The sequence below is a fragment of the Schistocerca gregaria genome, chromosome 6, assembly GCF_023897955.1.
Source record: "Schistocerca gregaria isolate iqSchGreg1 chromosome 6, iqSchGreg1.2, whole genome shotgun sequence".
Lineage (NCBI taxonomy): Eukaryota > Metazoa > Arthropoda > Insecta > Orthoptera > Acrididae > Schistocerca > Schistocerca gregaria.
In genome coordinates, this window is record NC_064925.1 from 417,453,570 (window position 1) to 417,469,210 (window position 15,641).

General features: G+C 37.2%; 1 protein-coding gene across 1 annotated transcript in view; it reads left to right on the plus strand.

The window, feature by feature from the left end:
- LOC126277968 (uncharacterized) overlaps positions 1-15,641 on the plus strand; it is a 199,771-nt gene that overhangs the window by 61,294 nt on the left and 122,836 nt on the right. The window contains exon 3 of the mRNA XM_049977621.1: positions 15,093-15,323. Within this exon, the coding sequence (XP_049833578.1) occupies positions 15,273-15,323 (51 nt within the window). The 5' untranslated portion in view covers positions 15,093-15,272. The remainder of the gene's footprint in view (positions 1-15,092; positions 15,324-15,641) is intronic.

Genomic DNA, 15,641 nt, shown 5'->3' on the forward strand with positions numbered 1-15,641 from the left:
GCCTTAGGTATCATAAGACCTCAGTTCCAAGAAGACAAAGTATTAATTCAGCTTTACTATGTCGCACGTGGAAATTAGAAGTTCATAGAATAATAGCCACAATGAAAGATAAAATGTCTTCAGTGGTTGATGAGGTACCTGTGTGAAATGCTAATCGAGCTGACCGTTCCTCCTGAAATGGTACAATGATCTGCATCAGTTATGCTGTGCAGAGGTAGATCATTTCCCTATGAACTCTGGTATTCGGTAAATATTTTATGCACTGGATTTTAATTAATGCTATTAAATAAAAATATGGATCTAGTACTGAGTCTTGGGTACTGACATTTCCATAATTCAATAATAATAGACTGTTTGAAAATTCACTAGCTGTAAAATAAAGGACATGGCCCAAATGAACCCAGTGTTATTAGAAAGGAAATATTTAATGTACAAGGATTAATAGAGGACATTTCATGGAATATAACTGATTCTTGACAATGAAAACCTAATTAAAATGTGGAAGTGAGCTGCAATAAACACTCGATCTGGCAAAGTTATCTGACAAGGAATTTACTCAGTATTAACCAGTTTTCTAACACAATAATTTAGCACTAATAGCCACAGGTGGACAACAGTGATTGTGCAATCGTAGCAGAAAGACAAATTAAATTAAACATGCAACTATACCAGTCCACCTGGTCCTGGGTGAACCTGCGTGAATTTACTGAAGTATTGGAAAACAGCTACTTCGTTCCATCCTAAACAGTCAGTGTCACCAGATATTCTCACCATAATTGTTTTGCGTTGACGGGTAGACTGCAGCTGGTGCAGATGGACACCACCAGAACTCGTCTACCAATTCAGGTGGCTTAGAAACAGCGCAAAGTCTAAGTGCAAATATCATCTGCTGTGCACTCAGAGCCGGTTTAAGGCTACCACAATCACCAGTTGTGGATGGCCCCAAGCTCCTAATCCCTGTTATGAGCCCTGTAGATATTACTTATTACTGAATAAAATCTGGTTTCCTGTTAAAAGAAAAAAAATTCTTCAAGTTTAGAATGTTAGCAGGCTCCATTCCCGTCAGTGCTGCTGTCGAGAGGACCTTTATTGTTGAGTCCATTTTTTCATAAACTGAACAGCTTTGATGAATATTATGGCAGTGTTTCCGCCAGTGAACCTACGAAAATAGGGAATTCTGTTTCTGTCCCAGTCGGTTGCCGGCCTTTGCGGAAGTACCAAAAACGTTGACGTCGTTGGCTGGTGCAGTACGCCCTACCTACTAGACTTCCTGTACACCAGCAAGCAGTGTGGGAGTAAAGGGTGCTAATTATTTCAATATCTTCGTTTAGCCACTCAGTCAGCTGTGAGGTAGTAAGGCCGCCTGTGATCTGTGTCCAGTGCTGTCAGAACCTGTGATCTGTTGTATGCCAGAGTGTAGAATGGATCGTCAATACATGTCGGTTCCCAAAAAAAGGAAATGTGATATCCTAAAAGAGCACTTGCGACAAAAGGTTTCGTTAAATAAATTTTAAAACCGAATTGACAATGTTTCAGTGAATGTACTGTGTGACCAGTAACGATGTAATGTTACGAAAGCTTCATTAATTGATAATGCTGAAGAAACATATATTTTGTGCAAGCAAGAACTAATGGCTGATGAAACTGTTTCACTTGCGGTAATAGCTAGTAATAATGTTAGTGCAGAAGAAACTGTAGCAGGCCAAGATCTCCAAGACGAAGTAAAATCATCTAAAGTAGGTAATGGCTTTCAAGTTGTTGATGATCTTAGCGAACAGAGAACCAGGCCAGATATTATAAATATAATTTTAAGATAAGAGCACTTAAGGAATGTCCGCAAAGTATTAGTGAAACCATTGTCACATCTCCTGTCAATAGCGAGACAAGAAGGTGTTTTACTGTTTTTCTTTGCCTTGTCACCTTTCAAATGATGAAAAAGTTAAGTGAACATGGCTTGTATATTCTCAAACAAAATATTCTGTATATTGTCTTAGTTGAAAACTGTTCAATTCGAGTGCCTGCGCTATCACAAGAAATGATTTAAGAGAGTAGCAAAGATTGTAAAAAGTTCTCTCTAACTATGAACTGTCCCTCAGTCATATTACTGAGATGTGCAAGTAGAAAGAGCTTTTGCAGAGAATTAAAAACTCAAAATTAAATGATCACACAACTAAATATCAAACTGATCAGGAAGGAAAGAAGTGGAGATCAGTTTTATTACGGTTATTTTGCTTAGAATGTTTCTTCGCTGAAAGAAGTTTTCCATTAAGAGGCGCTCATGAAATGCTGGGAAATCCAAGTAATGAAAACTTTTTAGGGCAAGTAGAATTAATGACCAAGTTCGATCCAGTATTAAATGATCATGTTAATCATGTGGCTTAACCTGGAAGATTGGCTACTTATTTAAATAAAGACATAGAAAATGAAATCGTTACCATAATATCTGATAAAATTGTATCTATTGTGAAGGATGTCATACTCAAAAATTCATCAATATGAAGGCAAGATGAGTGGTACTCCAGCTCATATCAGTGAAGAAAATCGAAGAGCTCATTATATCCCTTGCTGTCCTCATAGCTTGAACTTGGTTGTTACTGATCCAGTTAAATCATTTGTAACTGAGCTAAATATTCTTGGTGTAGTTCAAAAACTGTTCACATTATTTTCTGCCTCTATGAATCTCTAGAAAATACTCAAGAATCACAGAAACCTGACTCTGAAGCAGCTGTGTGACACAGGATGGGAGGTTAGGACTGAAAATGTTCAGGTTGTAAAATCTCAGATTAATAACATAAGACTTGCATTAACAGTATTAAAGAACTCTTGCAAAATTGACCCAGTGAAGTATCTAGTTTCTTGAAATAAATCTCAAAATTTAAATTTTCTTTGTGTGCTGGGATATGGCATAATGTCCATGGCCTAGTCAACATAGTCAGTAAATCAATTCAGCAAGAACATAAGCAGTTAGACACAACAGTGCAGTCAATGTGATCAACACTTAGTGTTATTGAAGAAAATAGAGACAACGGTTTTGAAAAGGCTAAGAAAGAAGCAGTGGAATCGGTTGTATCTTTAGGAAATGTTTCTGAGTTGGCAGAATCCAGATCTGCAAGTATTAAAAGTCAGTTTTCTTATGAAAGTAAGGATGAACACATTCTAGGGGAAGAGACTCGCTTAAGGATAAACTTCTTCTATGTTGTGGCAGACACTGCTATTATGTGTTTAAAGGAAAGTTTTCAGCAGCTCAGTAACTGTTGCGACGAGTTGGGTGTAATTTTTGACATCAAGCACTTGGCAACAAGGAAATATCAGCTCAGCATAGGGTGTCGAAGTATTGCACAAGGTTTGAGAGGTCGTAAAATATATTCTGGGGACATAAATTCGCAGGATCTTGAAAACGAACTGGAATGGTAGCTCCACAAACTGCAAACACATGTTCAGAAGTACTTCAGTATTTTTCGAAATGAACTCGCTAGATGTTTTCCCAAATGTAACGACTGTGTGAAGAATATTTTTGTGCGTACCAGTATCTGTGGCTTCTGAAGAACGTTGCTTTTTCAAGCTAAAGTTCATTAAAATCTCAAATCTTCAATGAGCAATGAGCGGCTAAGAGGTCTCACCACAATACCAGTGGAAAGACAGATTGCATGTTTGCTCAACATAGAGAAACTGGTGAAGGTCCTTACAATTCAAAACGCAAAAAAGTGAAGATTTAGGTGAGTTATTTTTAAAATAGTATTTCCCTTTAACATTATTGTCTTTTGCAATTTAATGGTTTTTTCCGTCTTATTTGTCGTTGGACAGAATGTATTAAATTATATGACTAATTATGCATGGTTTACAGTGGTTCATGTAAAAGTTATTGCGAACGAGTCAGCCGGGTTTTATCGCAACAACAGTGACCTATCACTCAGGTATAGTCAGTCATCAGTGATAAAGAATCACGAAAAGCAGAATCTAAGAATATATGTAAATGTAGTTTATTTCTACGTCTGTTCTCACCAGCTGTTTGTCTTGAATGTAAAAACGGATAAACGTTTTATGCAGCCAGGAAACCCAGTGTTGAACCTGTCACTATTGTTTCCTAAAAATGAAAAATTACCATGAAATGATCAGTCGTTACAGGGACTGCAATATCTGTAGAAAGCTGTGATTCCCTCAGTTGCTGTGAAATACTATAACATCATTTCAAAATCGCCACATACTAGGTTGTTTTTAAATCTGTGAGTTAAAGAAACACGATAGATCAGGCATTATGATTCCAGACGTACTTTCTGAGGATTATATAGCAAGCGAAATTGCAACAATGAAGCTCTACTTCACACCATTATGTGATGCAAAGGGGATTTTTCCAAGTGTAAAAACTATTTTGAGAAATGTAAGGATGACACCCCCCCCCCCCCCGAAAGACAAGGAAAAATATTTAATAATTATCTGTAACAGACACAACTAAAATCAGCATAGAACTGGTTCAGTATTATTGTAATGTCAGAAACACCTACTACATTTTTAGGTTCCTCTTTTCCAGCTCCATTTGATGTTGATTTTAGATGCAGATTTGTTCATTTTAAGTGCATATTAGTATATCTTTGGTGCATATTTTCCTTGTTTTGTATACTTCAGAAGTTTTTCTGCATATTGTAAAGCACAAATCTTATATTTAACATGGAAAAGCCAGCTGGTAACCTATCCAGAGCAACAACACAGTTTGTTTACATACAAAAGGATCAATGAAGATATTGTGAAAGCTACAGTATCTGGTATTCTTACAGCTCTAGATTAACACACTACATTCCATATAAAAATAACTGAATTCATTTTCACCAACAAGTACCAGCTTACCCGTAACTTTACATTGGCCAGCCATGAAGTGTAGATTCTGAAGATCTGCCAGCAAGTGTGTCTACTAGCCGTACCTCCTGTGCCTCCTCTGCATTAAGTTTGCATCTAAAAACTCGCCCATTTGGCTGGATTTCTCCTGCACTGTTCCAGGAATTCAGGACTCGTGAGACTGTACCATTGTCTCGTTTCTTAATTCCACCAATACACAGTCCTGTCATGTACAAAACTTCTGAAAATGGTTAATGACCTCCCACTCTGACAGTCTTTTCCTTTTTTTGAGAATATCCAAGGCATTTCTTTTTTGCCTGTGATTGTAAAACAAATCTCCCATCCTACTGGGCCTTGGAGACTGTTTATCATACTGATTTTACCAGGTGTTAAAAATATTCTGAATTGTTAAGCTGCTTTTGGGTGCAGCAAGCAGATAGTGACCTGTTCGAATGGGTCCTCTTTTCATCTATCTTCTGAGAATTCACTGGGAAAGGTGCACTGTCCTCTGCAGGAAGTGGTTTGATAGAATGGTCTAGTTGTAAAGAAATCTATTTACTTGCTGCAGCAAGTTCCCACAGGTAACCATTCTAAGTGTTCTGCTGGATTCTCATATTGTGTCCGTTATCCTAGGGAATGCGGAAAAAATCAGCTGCAGGCATCAGGCCGATATATTGTCTGGAACAATACTATTGAGTCAATTATCTGTCTTGTCCTATTGTGTCAGTGCCTCCTACCATCACACAGTGAGTTCTTCTCAAGTTACCCCCACTCCCTATAGAATAACACACACACACATTATGGTTTATGGCCCCTGCTTTATCTAACAGCTGGCTTTTCAAAACCTCTTGCGATACAAGTGAATATCTTCCATTACATGCACAATTAGAATATACAAACATTGTTATTAAACTCATAAATCGAATGAAAAACGTATTTTTAGCCTAAAAATGACTTTAATCGATGATTAATGAATCTGGTTGTTAAAGGAATGAGAAGTGTTAACGTTGGAAATGGCTTGACACCTCTTCATGGTTCAGTCGTTATTAAATGGGTTAGTGTTATGTCAAACTAATGTCACATATCATAAATACATCATTATCAGAAGCAGAGTTTTCACAAAGATTAAAAATTTCAAAAGTAAAACTATTATATATATATATATATATATATATATATATATATATATATATATATATATATATATGAAGTGGGAAAGTATAAACTAGTAACTTTGTTATGTACATTTTCAAAAGGTACTTCTAAGACACAAAGCGGAAAATTACCTTCAAAATTTCAATCTCTTCTCCATAAAGGGACATGGTTTTTAGAGAAGCATGAGTACAGAATTAATTGTTATTCTATACAATATTGTCCAACATGATAATTTATCTTGATACATAAATTAGAAGCTATTGGTATATGAGAAGTAACGAAGAAATTGTTTCAGCTATCTCACCAACTTGTTAACTTGGGTGACGCCTGATCCAATATGGATTTTTTTTGTCTTTTGAATCATGTTGCTTATTTTGTGGCAATAGATAAAGCTTTCACAAAACAAGATGACCATGAATTCATGTATTTGTCTACCTTCTTCCCTATTTGAACTGAATTGCACAAGTTTGAAACATAGAAGTGATGCATGTAAAAACACTCACAAACTGTAGTTTTTGAACTAAAATCCGAATGAATCCAGATTTTTGAAAGCGAGTTATCAATTTTATCATAAGAACGCAGTTTTTATTCATTTAATTCACTTAAAACCATTTCCACACATTTGGTTCATATGAGAACGAATTTTATGTGATACATTTAGCTCGACTTTAAACTATCATATCTCGACAACAGATAAAAATTACTGGATAAAAAACTCCTTTTGACTTTATCTATTTATCTACCTTTTGCGAAGTTTGAATTGACTCATACAGTTTTAAACTATAAAGGTGGCACGTTTCATAAACTCGCTAGAAGAACGTGTTTTTTGCACAAGAAAACGAAGCAAAACCTCTTGAATTGTTTAAAATGTATCTTAGACCAAGGTCCGATACACTGGCAGACCAAATTTGAAGATCAGTCTAGATTCAGTCTGGAGCTATTGAAGGGCGACTGTTTTGTATGTAAAATCCTAATGGTGCACATATAAATGGTGACATTAACTAAGCATTAATATCAGCACAATAAAAATCTTTTGCAAAGGCAATTAATCGATTAACACAATTTGCCTGGATATCAGCTCGAGTTCGCCATTTCAGTCACTGGTTTCTTATCATTATTCTTCATTTTCACTAACTGTAGAATCCTTTTTGCCATAAGTTCCTTGCCTGTTGCATTCAAACGCAGCCCATGTGAGGTATATAGCTCTTCGCTATTAGGTGTATTAATGAATTTTAGATTTTGAGAGATTAGTATTATTTTTTAAAATTTTCTATTTGTGCTGTTGATTTCTTGATTTACACAAGACTAACCAGCCAGATCATGTCTGTGAAGAATTCCCACTAACATCACATTTGTATTTTGTAGGTCTGACAATGCTTTTTGCAGTGAATGAAGTGTCATGTTGGCTTCATTTTTTGCTATATCATTAGCACCAGCCCAGATAACCGCATAGTCTTATTTATTTAGATTATGTAAGTCACTGCATTGGGGTTCCAGGGGTTCCAGGCATCATCTTTCCTTCAATTTAGTAATTATTTCTTGCTAGATTTATCATGTTTTCAGCACATCTTCTGCCATGTCTATCAGAGGCAATGTAGATTTTCGGTTTTCGTCTTAGTGACTGTTTTTCTGCGACTATGTATTGCTTTTCCAAGAAAGTAGTTTTAGGCTTGCTTTCATTTGTGATTGGGGTTAGCAGTATCTGTTGTCCAGCGTTATGCACTCTGCTTGGAAGATCGTGTTTCAGTGCATATACTCCTATCCCACCACTATGCATTGGCAACAGAGTAACAATTAACGCTAGCGCACTGTGAGAGAGCACCTGGGATGTTAAGGATTAATCAAAGGCTTACTATAACGCAAATGAATATTAGGAACAAAAGTGTTACAACTCATATTTTATTAACATCTAAATATCGAATAAGTATCCCATATAAAATAACTTTTTCATATATTTTTCATAATGAATCAGAGTGGTATACGCAGTTTTGAACGTGATATTGTGTAGGATGCTATGCACCCTAGCATTGTGTAAGGTTCTGTACTCCTTGAATGTGTATGCTGGCTGGCTGGTGTGGCCAAGCGGTTCGAGCCGCTACAGTTTGGAACCGCGTGACCGATATGGTCTCATGTTCGAATCCTGCCTCGAGCATGGATGTATGTGACGTCCTTAGGTTAGTTAGGTTTAAATAGATCTAAGTTCTAGGAGACTGATGACCTCAGATGTTGAGTCCCACAGTGCTCAGAGCCATTTGAACCATTTTGTGTGTGCTGTGTATTTCCTGACGAAATTCTTATACTGTATATTGCTCTGAATGAATAAAAGCAACAATAACAACAACAATTAATACCACTCCTACCACCAGCACCATTAATAATAATAATAATAATAATAATAATAATAATAGTAATAACTTGCCTCATAGAAAGTGACTTTTGAACTTGCGCCAACAATGTGTTGCAGCAACAAGAATTGAATGTGGCTCTGCATGTAACGATGATTAGTCGGCATTGGTCCGTGTATTTACTGGCATATTTTGCTTATTTTCATTCCATTATGTCATATGCTATCATGTTTTGTGGTAACTCCACAAACCGAGAAAATTTTTTTTGAGTACAGAAGTGTATAATAAGAGTAATGTGTAGTGTAAATCCAAGAACATCATGTCGAAACCTATTCAAAGAATTGGTCATACTAACTACAGCTGCTCAGTATATTTATTCTTTCATGAAGTTTGTTGTAAATAATACATCTCTTTTTCCAACTAACTGCTTAGTACACAGTATCAGTACTAGGAATAAGAACAATATACATAAAGATTTAAAATCACTTACTCTTGCCCAGAAAGGAGTCCAATTTTCAGCAACTCATATTTTCAATAAGTTACCAGCAACAGTTAAGAGTTTAGTTTCAGACAAGGCACAATTTAAACATAATTTAAAAGAATTTGTGATGGCCAACTCCTTCTATTCCATCCATGAATTTCTCAACAATTGCAGTAGACCGTTTTAATGAAAATTTATTATAATTTTATTTTTGATAATACTTGGTTGTAACAGCCAAGTAACTACCTACGGTGGGAATGATGGATGTATGGAAAGCAGATGTAAGTCTTAAGTTTGTAAATAGTGGAAGTTTAATTTTAAATCTTGTACATAACTTGACTGTTCTTAACTGAGGATCAATGAAATGAATAATTTACTTAAATTTTTGACAATACTTGGTTGTAATACCCAAGTAACTAGCTACTGTTTGAATGATGGATTTAATGAAAGCAGATGCAAGTATTAAACCTGTAAATATTAGAAGTTCAATTTTGATTCATGTACATAATTGTAATGTTTATTGACTGAGGATCGTTAAAATCAATGAAACTCAAGAATTCCAAATTACATTTTGTTATGTGTTTATCTGACATGTTCCACGCTCAGGAGGATATCCTCTTTTGTGGGTATATGGAATGAATAATTAATCTAATCCAATGTAATCTGATTTCAACAGCAGATACCCTACTCATTGTGTTTCGTCAGCTTACTCATTAGTGCGTTGAACTTTTTGTGACGGAAGTAAGTAACAATTTCATGTATTTCTGCTAAACTGTACGCATTTGCTGCACGACTCATCGGTTAATGATAATGTAAGGAAAGTATAAAATTTAAGTAATACATATATTTATGTAGCAAAGCATGCGAACCCCCCAACTTTTTCCATTTTTTTTCACTTTAAGGCGTTAGGTGCCACGGATGATGGGTAGTCTGTACACCCCTGGGCTGACCCATGTCTCCTCATAACTTCGGTTTGGTTAAAGGCGGCTGTGACAAAATCCATCTAGAGACAGTTATGTATAGAGGGCACTGGGTGTCCGCGAAATTTAAGTTTTAAATTCGGTGAATTATTAAGGCGAAACAATAAAGCAGCGAATGTCAATAAGGAAGTGATAACCGCGTGATTCGTGTGTTATGGCCGATAAATTGGGTGTGGTACCACAGCAAACATGAGAGAAATACAGATAATGCTTAATAATATTGAAACAACAGAAGGAGACAGTGTTGAAGACCTGAAATGTTTAGCTTTAGCCTTAGGTTCAGATTCAAAAATGAAAGAATATTTCTTTCATTTAGATGGTGGTGAACGAATTGCAAAATTTTTGAACAGCAGCGACTGGAATACTTTGAACCAGGTTCTAAGAGTCCTTGGAAATGCGGCCAATTCTCATGTAAATATGTATGAAATTTGTATTAGATCACTATTGACGAAGATACACTGTCTTGTTGAATATCGGTATTACTAGTATTTTATGTCAATGCACTTGTACGTTGCGAAAATCTGTATTTGCATTTTTATGCTGAAAACCACTTTTAAATATGATACAGAAATGTTTCGCTTTGTGTGTGTTTTTAAGTGATATACTTTCAGAAACGACTTCCTGACACTTACATGTATACTCGATGTTAACAAATTTCTCTTCTTCAGAATCGCTTTCCTTGCCATTGCCAGTCTACCTTTTATATCCTCTCTACTTCGACCATCATCAGTTATTTTGCTCACCAAATAGCAAAACTCCTTTACTACTTTAAGTGTCTCACTTCCTAATCTAATTCCCTCAGCATCACCCGACTTAATTCGACTACATTCCATTATCCTCGTTTTGCTTTTGTTAATGTTCATCTTATACCCTGTGTTCAAGACACTGTCCATTCCGTTCAACTGCTCTTCCAAGTCCTTTGCTGTCTCTGACAGAATTACAATGTCATCGGCGAACATTAAAGTTTTTATTTCTTCTCCATGGATTTTAATATCTACTCCTTCACTGCTTGCTCAATATACAGATTGAATAATATCGGGGAGAGGCTACAACCGTGTCTCACTCCCCAACCACTACTTCCCTTTCATGCCATCTGGTTTCTGTACAAATTGTAAATAGCCTTTCGCTCCCTGTATTTTACCCCTGCCACCTACAGAATTTGAAAAAGAGTATTCCAGTCAACATTGTCAAAAGCTTTCTGTAATTCTACAAATGCGTATGTTTGCTTTTCCTTAATCTAGCTTCTAAGATAAGTCATAGGGTCAGTATTGCCTCACGTGTTCCAATATTTCTACGGAATCCAAACTGATCTTCCACAAGGTCGGCTTCTTCTAGTTTTTCCACTCGTCTGTAAAGAATTCGTGTTGGTATTTTGCAGCCGTGACTTATTAAACTGATAGTTCGGTAATTTTCACATCTGTCAACACCTGCTTTCTTTGAGATTGCAATTATTATATTCTTCTTGAAGTCTGAGGGTATTTCGCCTGTCTCGTACATCTTGCTCACCAGATGATAGTTTTGTCAGAACTGGTTCTCCCAAGACTCCCGGGGCCTTGTTTCAACTCAGGTCTTTCAGTGCTCTGTCAAACTCGTCACGCAGTAATATATCTCCCATTTCATCTTCATCTACATCCTCTTCCATTTCCATAATATTGTCAAGTACATCGCCCTTGTATAGACCCTCTATATTCTCCTTCCACCTTTCTGCTTTCCCTTCTTTGCTCAGAACTGGGTTTCCATCTGAGCTCTTGATATTCATACAAGTGGTTCTCTTTTCTCCAAAGGTCTCTTTAATTTTCCTGTAGGCAATATCTATCTTGCCCCTAGTGAGATAAGCCTCTACATCCTTACGTTTGTCCTCTAGCCATCCCTGCTTAGCCATTTTGCACTTCCTGTTGATCTCATTTTTGAGATTCCTTTTTTGTATTCCTTTTTGCCTGCTTCATTTGCTGCATTTTTTAATTTTCTCCTTTCATCAATTAAGTTCAATATTTCTTCTGCCCCTGGAAATGTCTTACAATTTAAAACCTGGTTCCTAAACCTCTGTCTTACCATTATATAATCTATCTGATACCTTTTAGTATCTCCAGGGTTTTTCCATGTATAAAACCTTCTTTTATGATTCTTGAACCAAGTGTTAGCTATGATTAAGTTGTGCTCTGTGCAGAATTCTACCAGTCGACTTCCTCTTTCATTTCTTCCCCCCAATCCATATTCACCTACTACGTTTCCTTCTCTCCCTTTTACTACTACCGAATTCCAGTCACCAATGACTATTAAATTTTCGTTCCCCTTCACTATCTGGATAATTTCTTTTATTTCATCATACATTTCTTCAATTTCTTCGTCATCTGCAGAGCTAGTTGGCATATAAACTTGTACTACTGTAGTAGGCCTGGGCTTCGTGTCTATAATGGCCACAATAATGCATTCACTATGCTGTTTGTAGTAGCTTACTCGCACTCCTTTTTTTATTCATTATTAAACTTACTCCTGCATTACCCCTGTTTGATTTTGTATTTATAACCCTGTATTCGCCTGACCAAAAGTCATATTCCTCCTGCGATCGTGCTTCACTAATTCCCACTATATCTAACTTTAACCTATCCATTGCCCTTTTGAAATTTTCTAACCTACCTGCCCGATTAAGGGATCTGACATTCCACTCTCCAATCCATAGAACGCCAGTTTTCTTTCTCCTGAAAACGACGTCCTCCTGAGTAGTCCCCGCCTGGAGATCCAAATGGGGGACTATTTTACCTCCGGAATATTTTACCCAAGAGGACGCCATCATCATTTAACCACACAGTAAAGCTGCATGCCCTAGGGAAATATTACGGCAGTAGTTTCCCCTTGCTTTCAGCTGTTCGCAGTTCCAGCACAGCAAGGCCGTTTTGTTTATGTTACAAGGCCAGATCAGTCAATCATCCAGACTTTTGCCCCTGCAACTACTGAAAAGGCTGCTGCCCCTCTTCAAGAACCACGTGTTTGTCTGGCCTCTCAACAGATACCCCTTCGTTGTGGTTGCACCTACGGTACGGCTATCTGTATCGCTGAAGCACGCAAGTCTCCCCACCAACAGCAAGGTCCATGGTTCATGGGGAGGGACTGTGTTATTAGTAGAGCTTAATTTTTCTCTTACAGTCCCAAGTATTTTTTTGCTTAGAAGTGACTTTCCTAAGCCATTTAGATGCTGACCATGGCTTGTATGACAAGCTCTGTTACAGTGACAAGGTTTGCTAAGGGGCACAATTGTGGTGTGGCAGCAGTCTGAAATATCGTTCATGTCAATCACTGTTGCATTTTTGAAATGTTTACATACTGAATCATAGAGGTTATTTGCTTTTTTAATTTCTTTGTTCAGACATGATTGTTCTATTAGATCATAGCGGTGAGGTATTTTAGCTACTATTACATTGGTATGTGTTAGCTTACCCAGCAACTCTTTCAATGCCTTTGTTGCTGCAACTGTTTCATTGTGATACACATCATTAGCGCCTCCTATAATTACTGCATAGTCCTTTGATGATAGACTCTTGCATTTTTCTTCAACACTGTCAACAACTTGGCTTAATCTTGCATTTGGTTTTACTAGTCCCCGAATTTTGAACCTTCTTGCTGTATCATCTGTTTTCAGTTTTATAGCTGAAGATGTGTTGGAGACATAATACAGACTTAGCTTCACTATGCCTCACGTGCTTCAGTTCTTACCACATAGTGTTAAAACCTTTTTCTGTACTTACCCATTCATTTGACATCTTGGCTAGTTACTAATACAAGATAATGGATGTACCACTGCCCACCCCACCACAGAAATAAAATTCTTTTGCCCTGCCATAGACAGGCCAAGCTTTGAAGAAAGGTGGAACTTGTCATATATAGGCTACTGATAAGCAGCAAGTGTACCCAGAATCACTTGTGAAATCTCAAAATTATTTCAACATTTACCATGAAACTGACATGAGGTGTCCCCTCCCCTCCCCCTTCTGCCTAGATCCAGATTGTGCTGTTGTACATAACCCTCACGTTTGCTATGTGTTAATTAGCAACAGTTTGCCTTTGTCTGCTATGTGCCCAGCAAATGTACCTCAATTATTAGTACTTACAATCATTTATCCTCTTTATAATATCTGTCTGTTACCACTTATAAGCAAGCTCTATTAAACATTCATACAGTAAATTATCACCCCTTGTATTTTCTTGGATAAGACTGTTCCTCATTAGTCTGCCTCCTTTAAGTGGATCCTTTTTCTGGAAGACCACCTTTTCTACCAAGTTCACTTTCAATACCTTTAGCTCTCTCTTAAATTTAACAGTTCTCTTTTTTTCACAGCCAGTTTTTCACAATTCAACAATCTGTGATCCACACCATCATCCTATCCTCTGTTTCCCTTTTTTTCTTTTTATATCTACCTCTTCCTTTACAAGTGATGAGCTGTACTACTACATCTTCTTCTCTTTCTTGTGCCTTTGTCTCACATTAGCAGATGGTTGTCACAGTAATTAACGAACTTGGCGTGGTTAATTTATGGGTTGGTCGGATGTTGTACCTGTCGTCAGCCCATTACTTTGCCGCCCCGCCCCCCTCCCACCCCCCACCCCCACCCCCGAAGATGGAATAAGTGCACCCCACCTGTCTGCATGTAATGTGAGTCACATAACAGTGAATGACAGTTTTCGAAATGTTTGCGAATGACCCAACTGTAGCAGGTCTTGAATACCAGCACAGTAATCGCCTAGTGGGATGTGGAAAATTGCTCAAACCTACATACAGGCTGGCCAGCAAACTGACCCTCGTTTCAATCCGTCTGGTGGATTCAAACCTGGCCATTGTACCTCCCCATCCTGGAAGCAGCACTTAAGCATGCATGGCTATCCAGGCAGGTAGCTGTGCTCCTATAATATCATTTACAGTATCACCAGAAATCTGGTGACTTTTAAATCTTAATGAAGTAAAATGACCCCCACCACAGCCCCGGTCCTTTGATCCCTTTTGTGCATGCTGTATAAAGCAATGTCTCACAGTCAGAAGATACACTTTTTGCCCAGTTAAATCCTAAATTTCCTTAGCCAAAAACTGTTTATCGTGGGCTAGTATGTGTAGAACTATTTAATGTGCTTGTAGTCTATAAAGTTTACATACAGAAATTTTCCACACATTTCATATGTCCTTTTTTTTCCCTCCCTTATAACTTATTGACAAATGATCTTGGAGGTTGGTCTTTTCAGCACATTAACTTTTTATAAATAATAATCTTGTATGTGAGAATTTTTATTCCACATTTTTTTTCTTTTTTTCAGGTTGGAAATCAGGTTGTGCTAACAAATAGAAAGATCTTCAGAAGGATTTACACAATTCTCAGTAACATACAACATGAAAACTTTCAAACATTGATTTATGCTGTGAACTTGATTTCTTCCCTAATTAATGGAAATGCGTATGGTCAAACTTTAGCTCGAGAGACAGGTTGTCTGTCTTATATGAATAAGAAATTCCATGAAGTGGCAACGGCATTGTCAAACTGCTGCAAGGTAACACTATATATTTATAAGTTTCCTAGTTTATTGATGATTCTACTAAATTTTGAGAGAACTGCTAGGTGTCAGTAACTTCCTTTGGCAATACTCTGCCCACGTGCAGGTGTATAGGAGTAGTGATGGAGACACAAAGTATTAGGTCAAATAAGAAGTTACTGCACCAGTGTTGCAGTAGGTCATAAAGGCACACTTTTTTTGATTGTACAGATCACCTAATATTCACACAGAAGGCATGTCTTCAGGACCTGAGTGATGTTGGTGCAGCCACCTATCATTTGGCGATTAACTAAATGTCTTCATTCAGGCGTATTG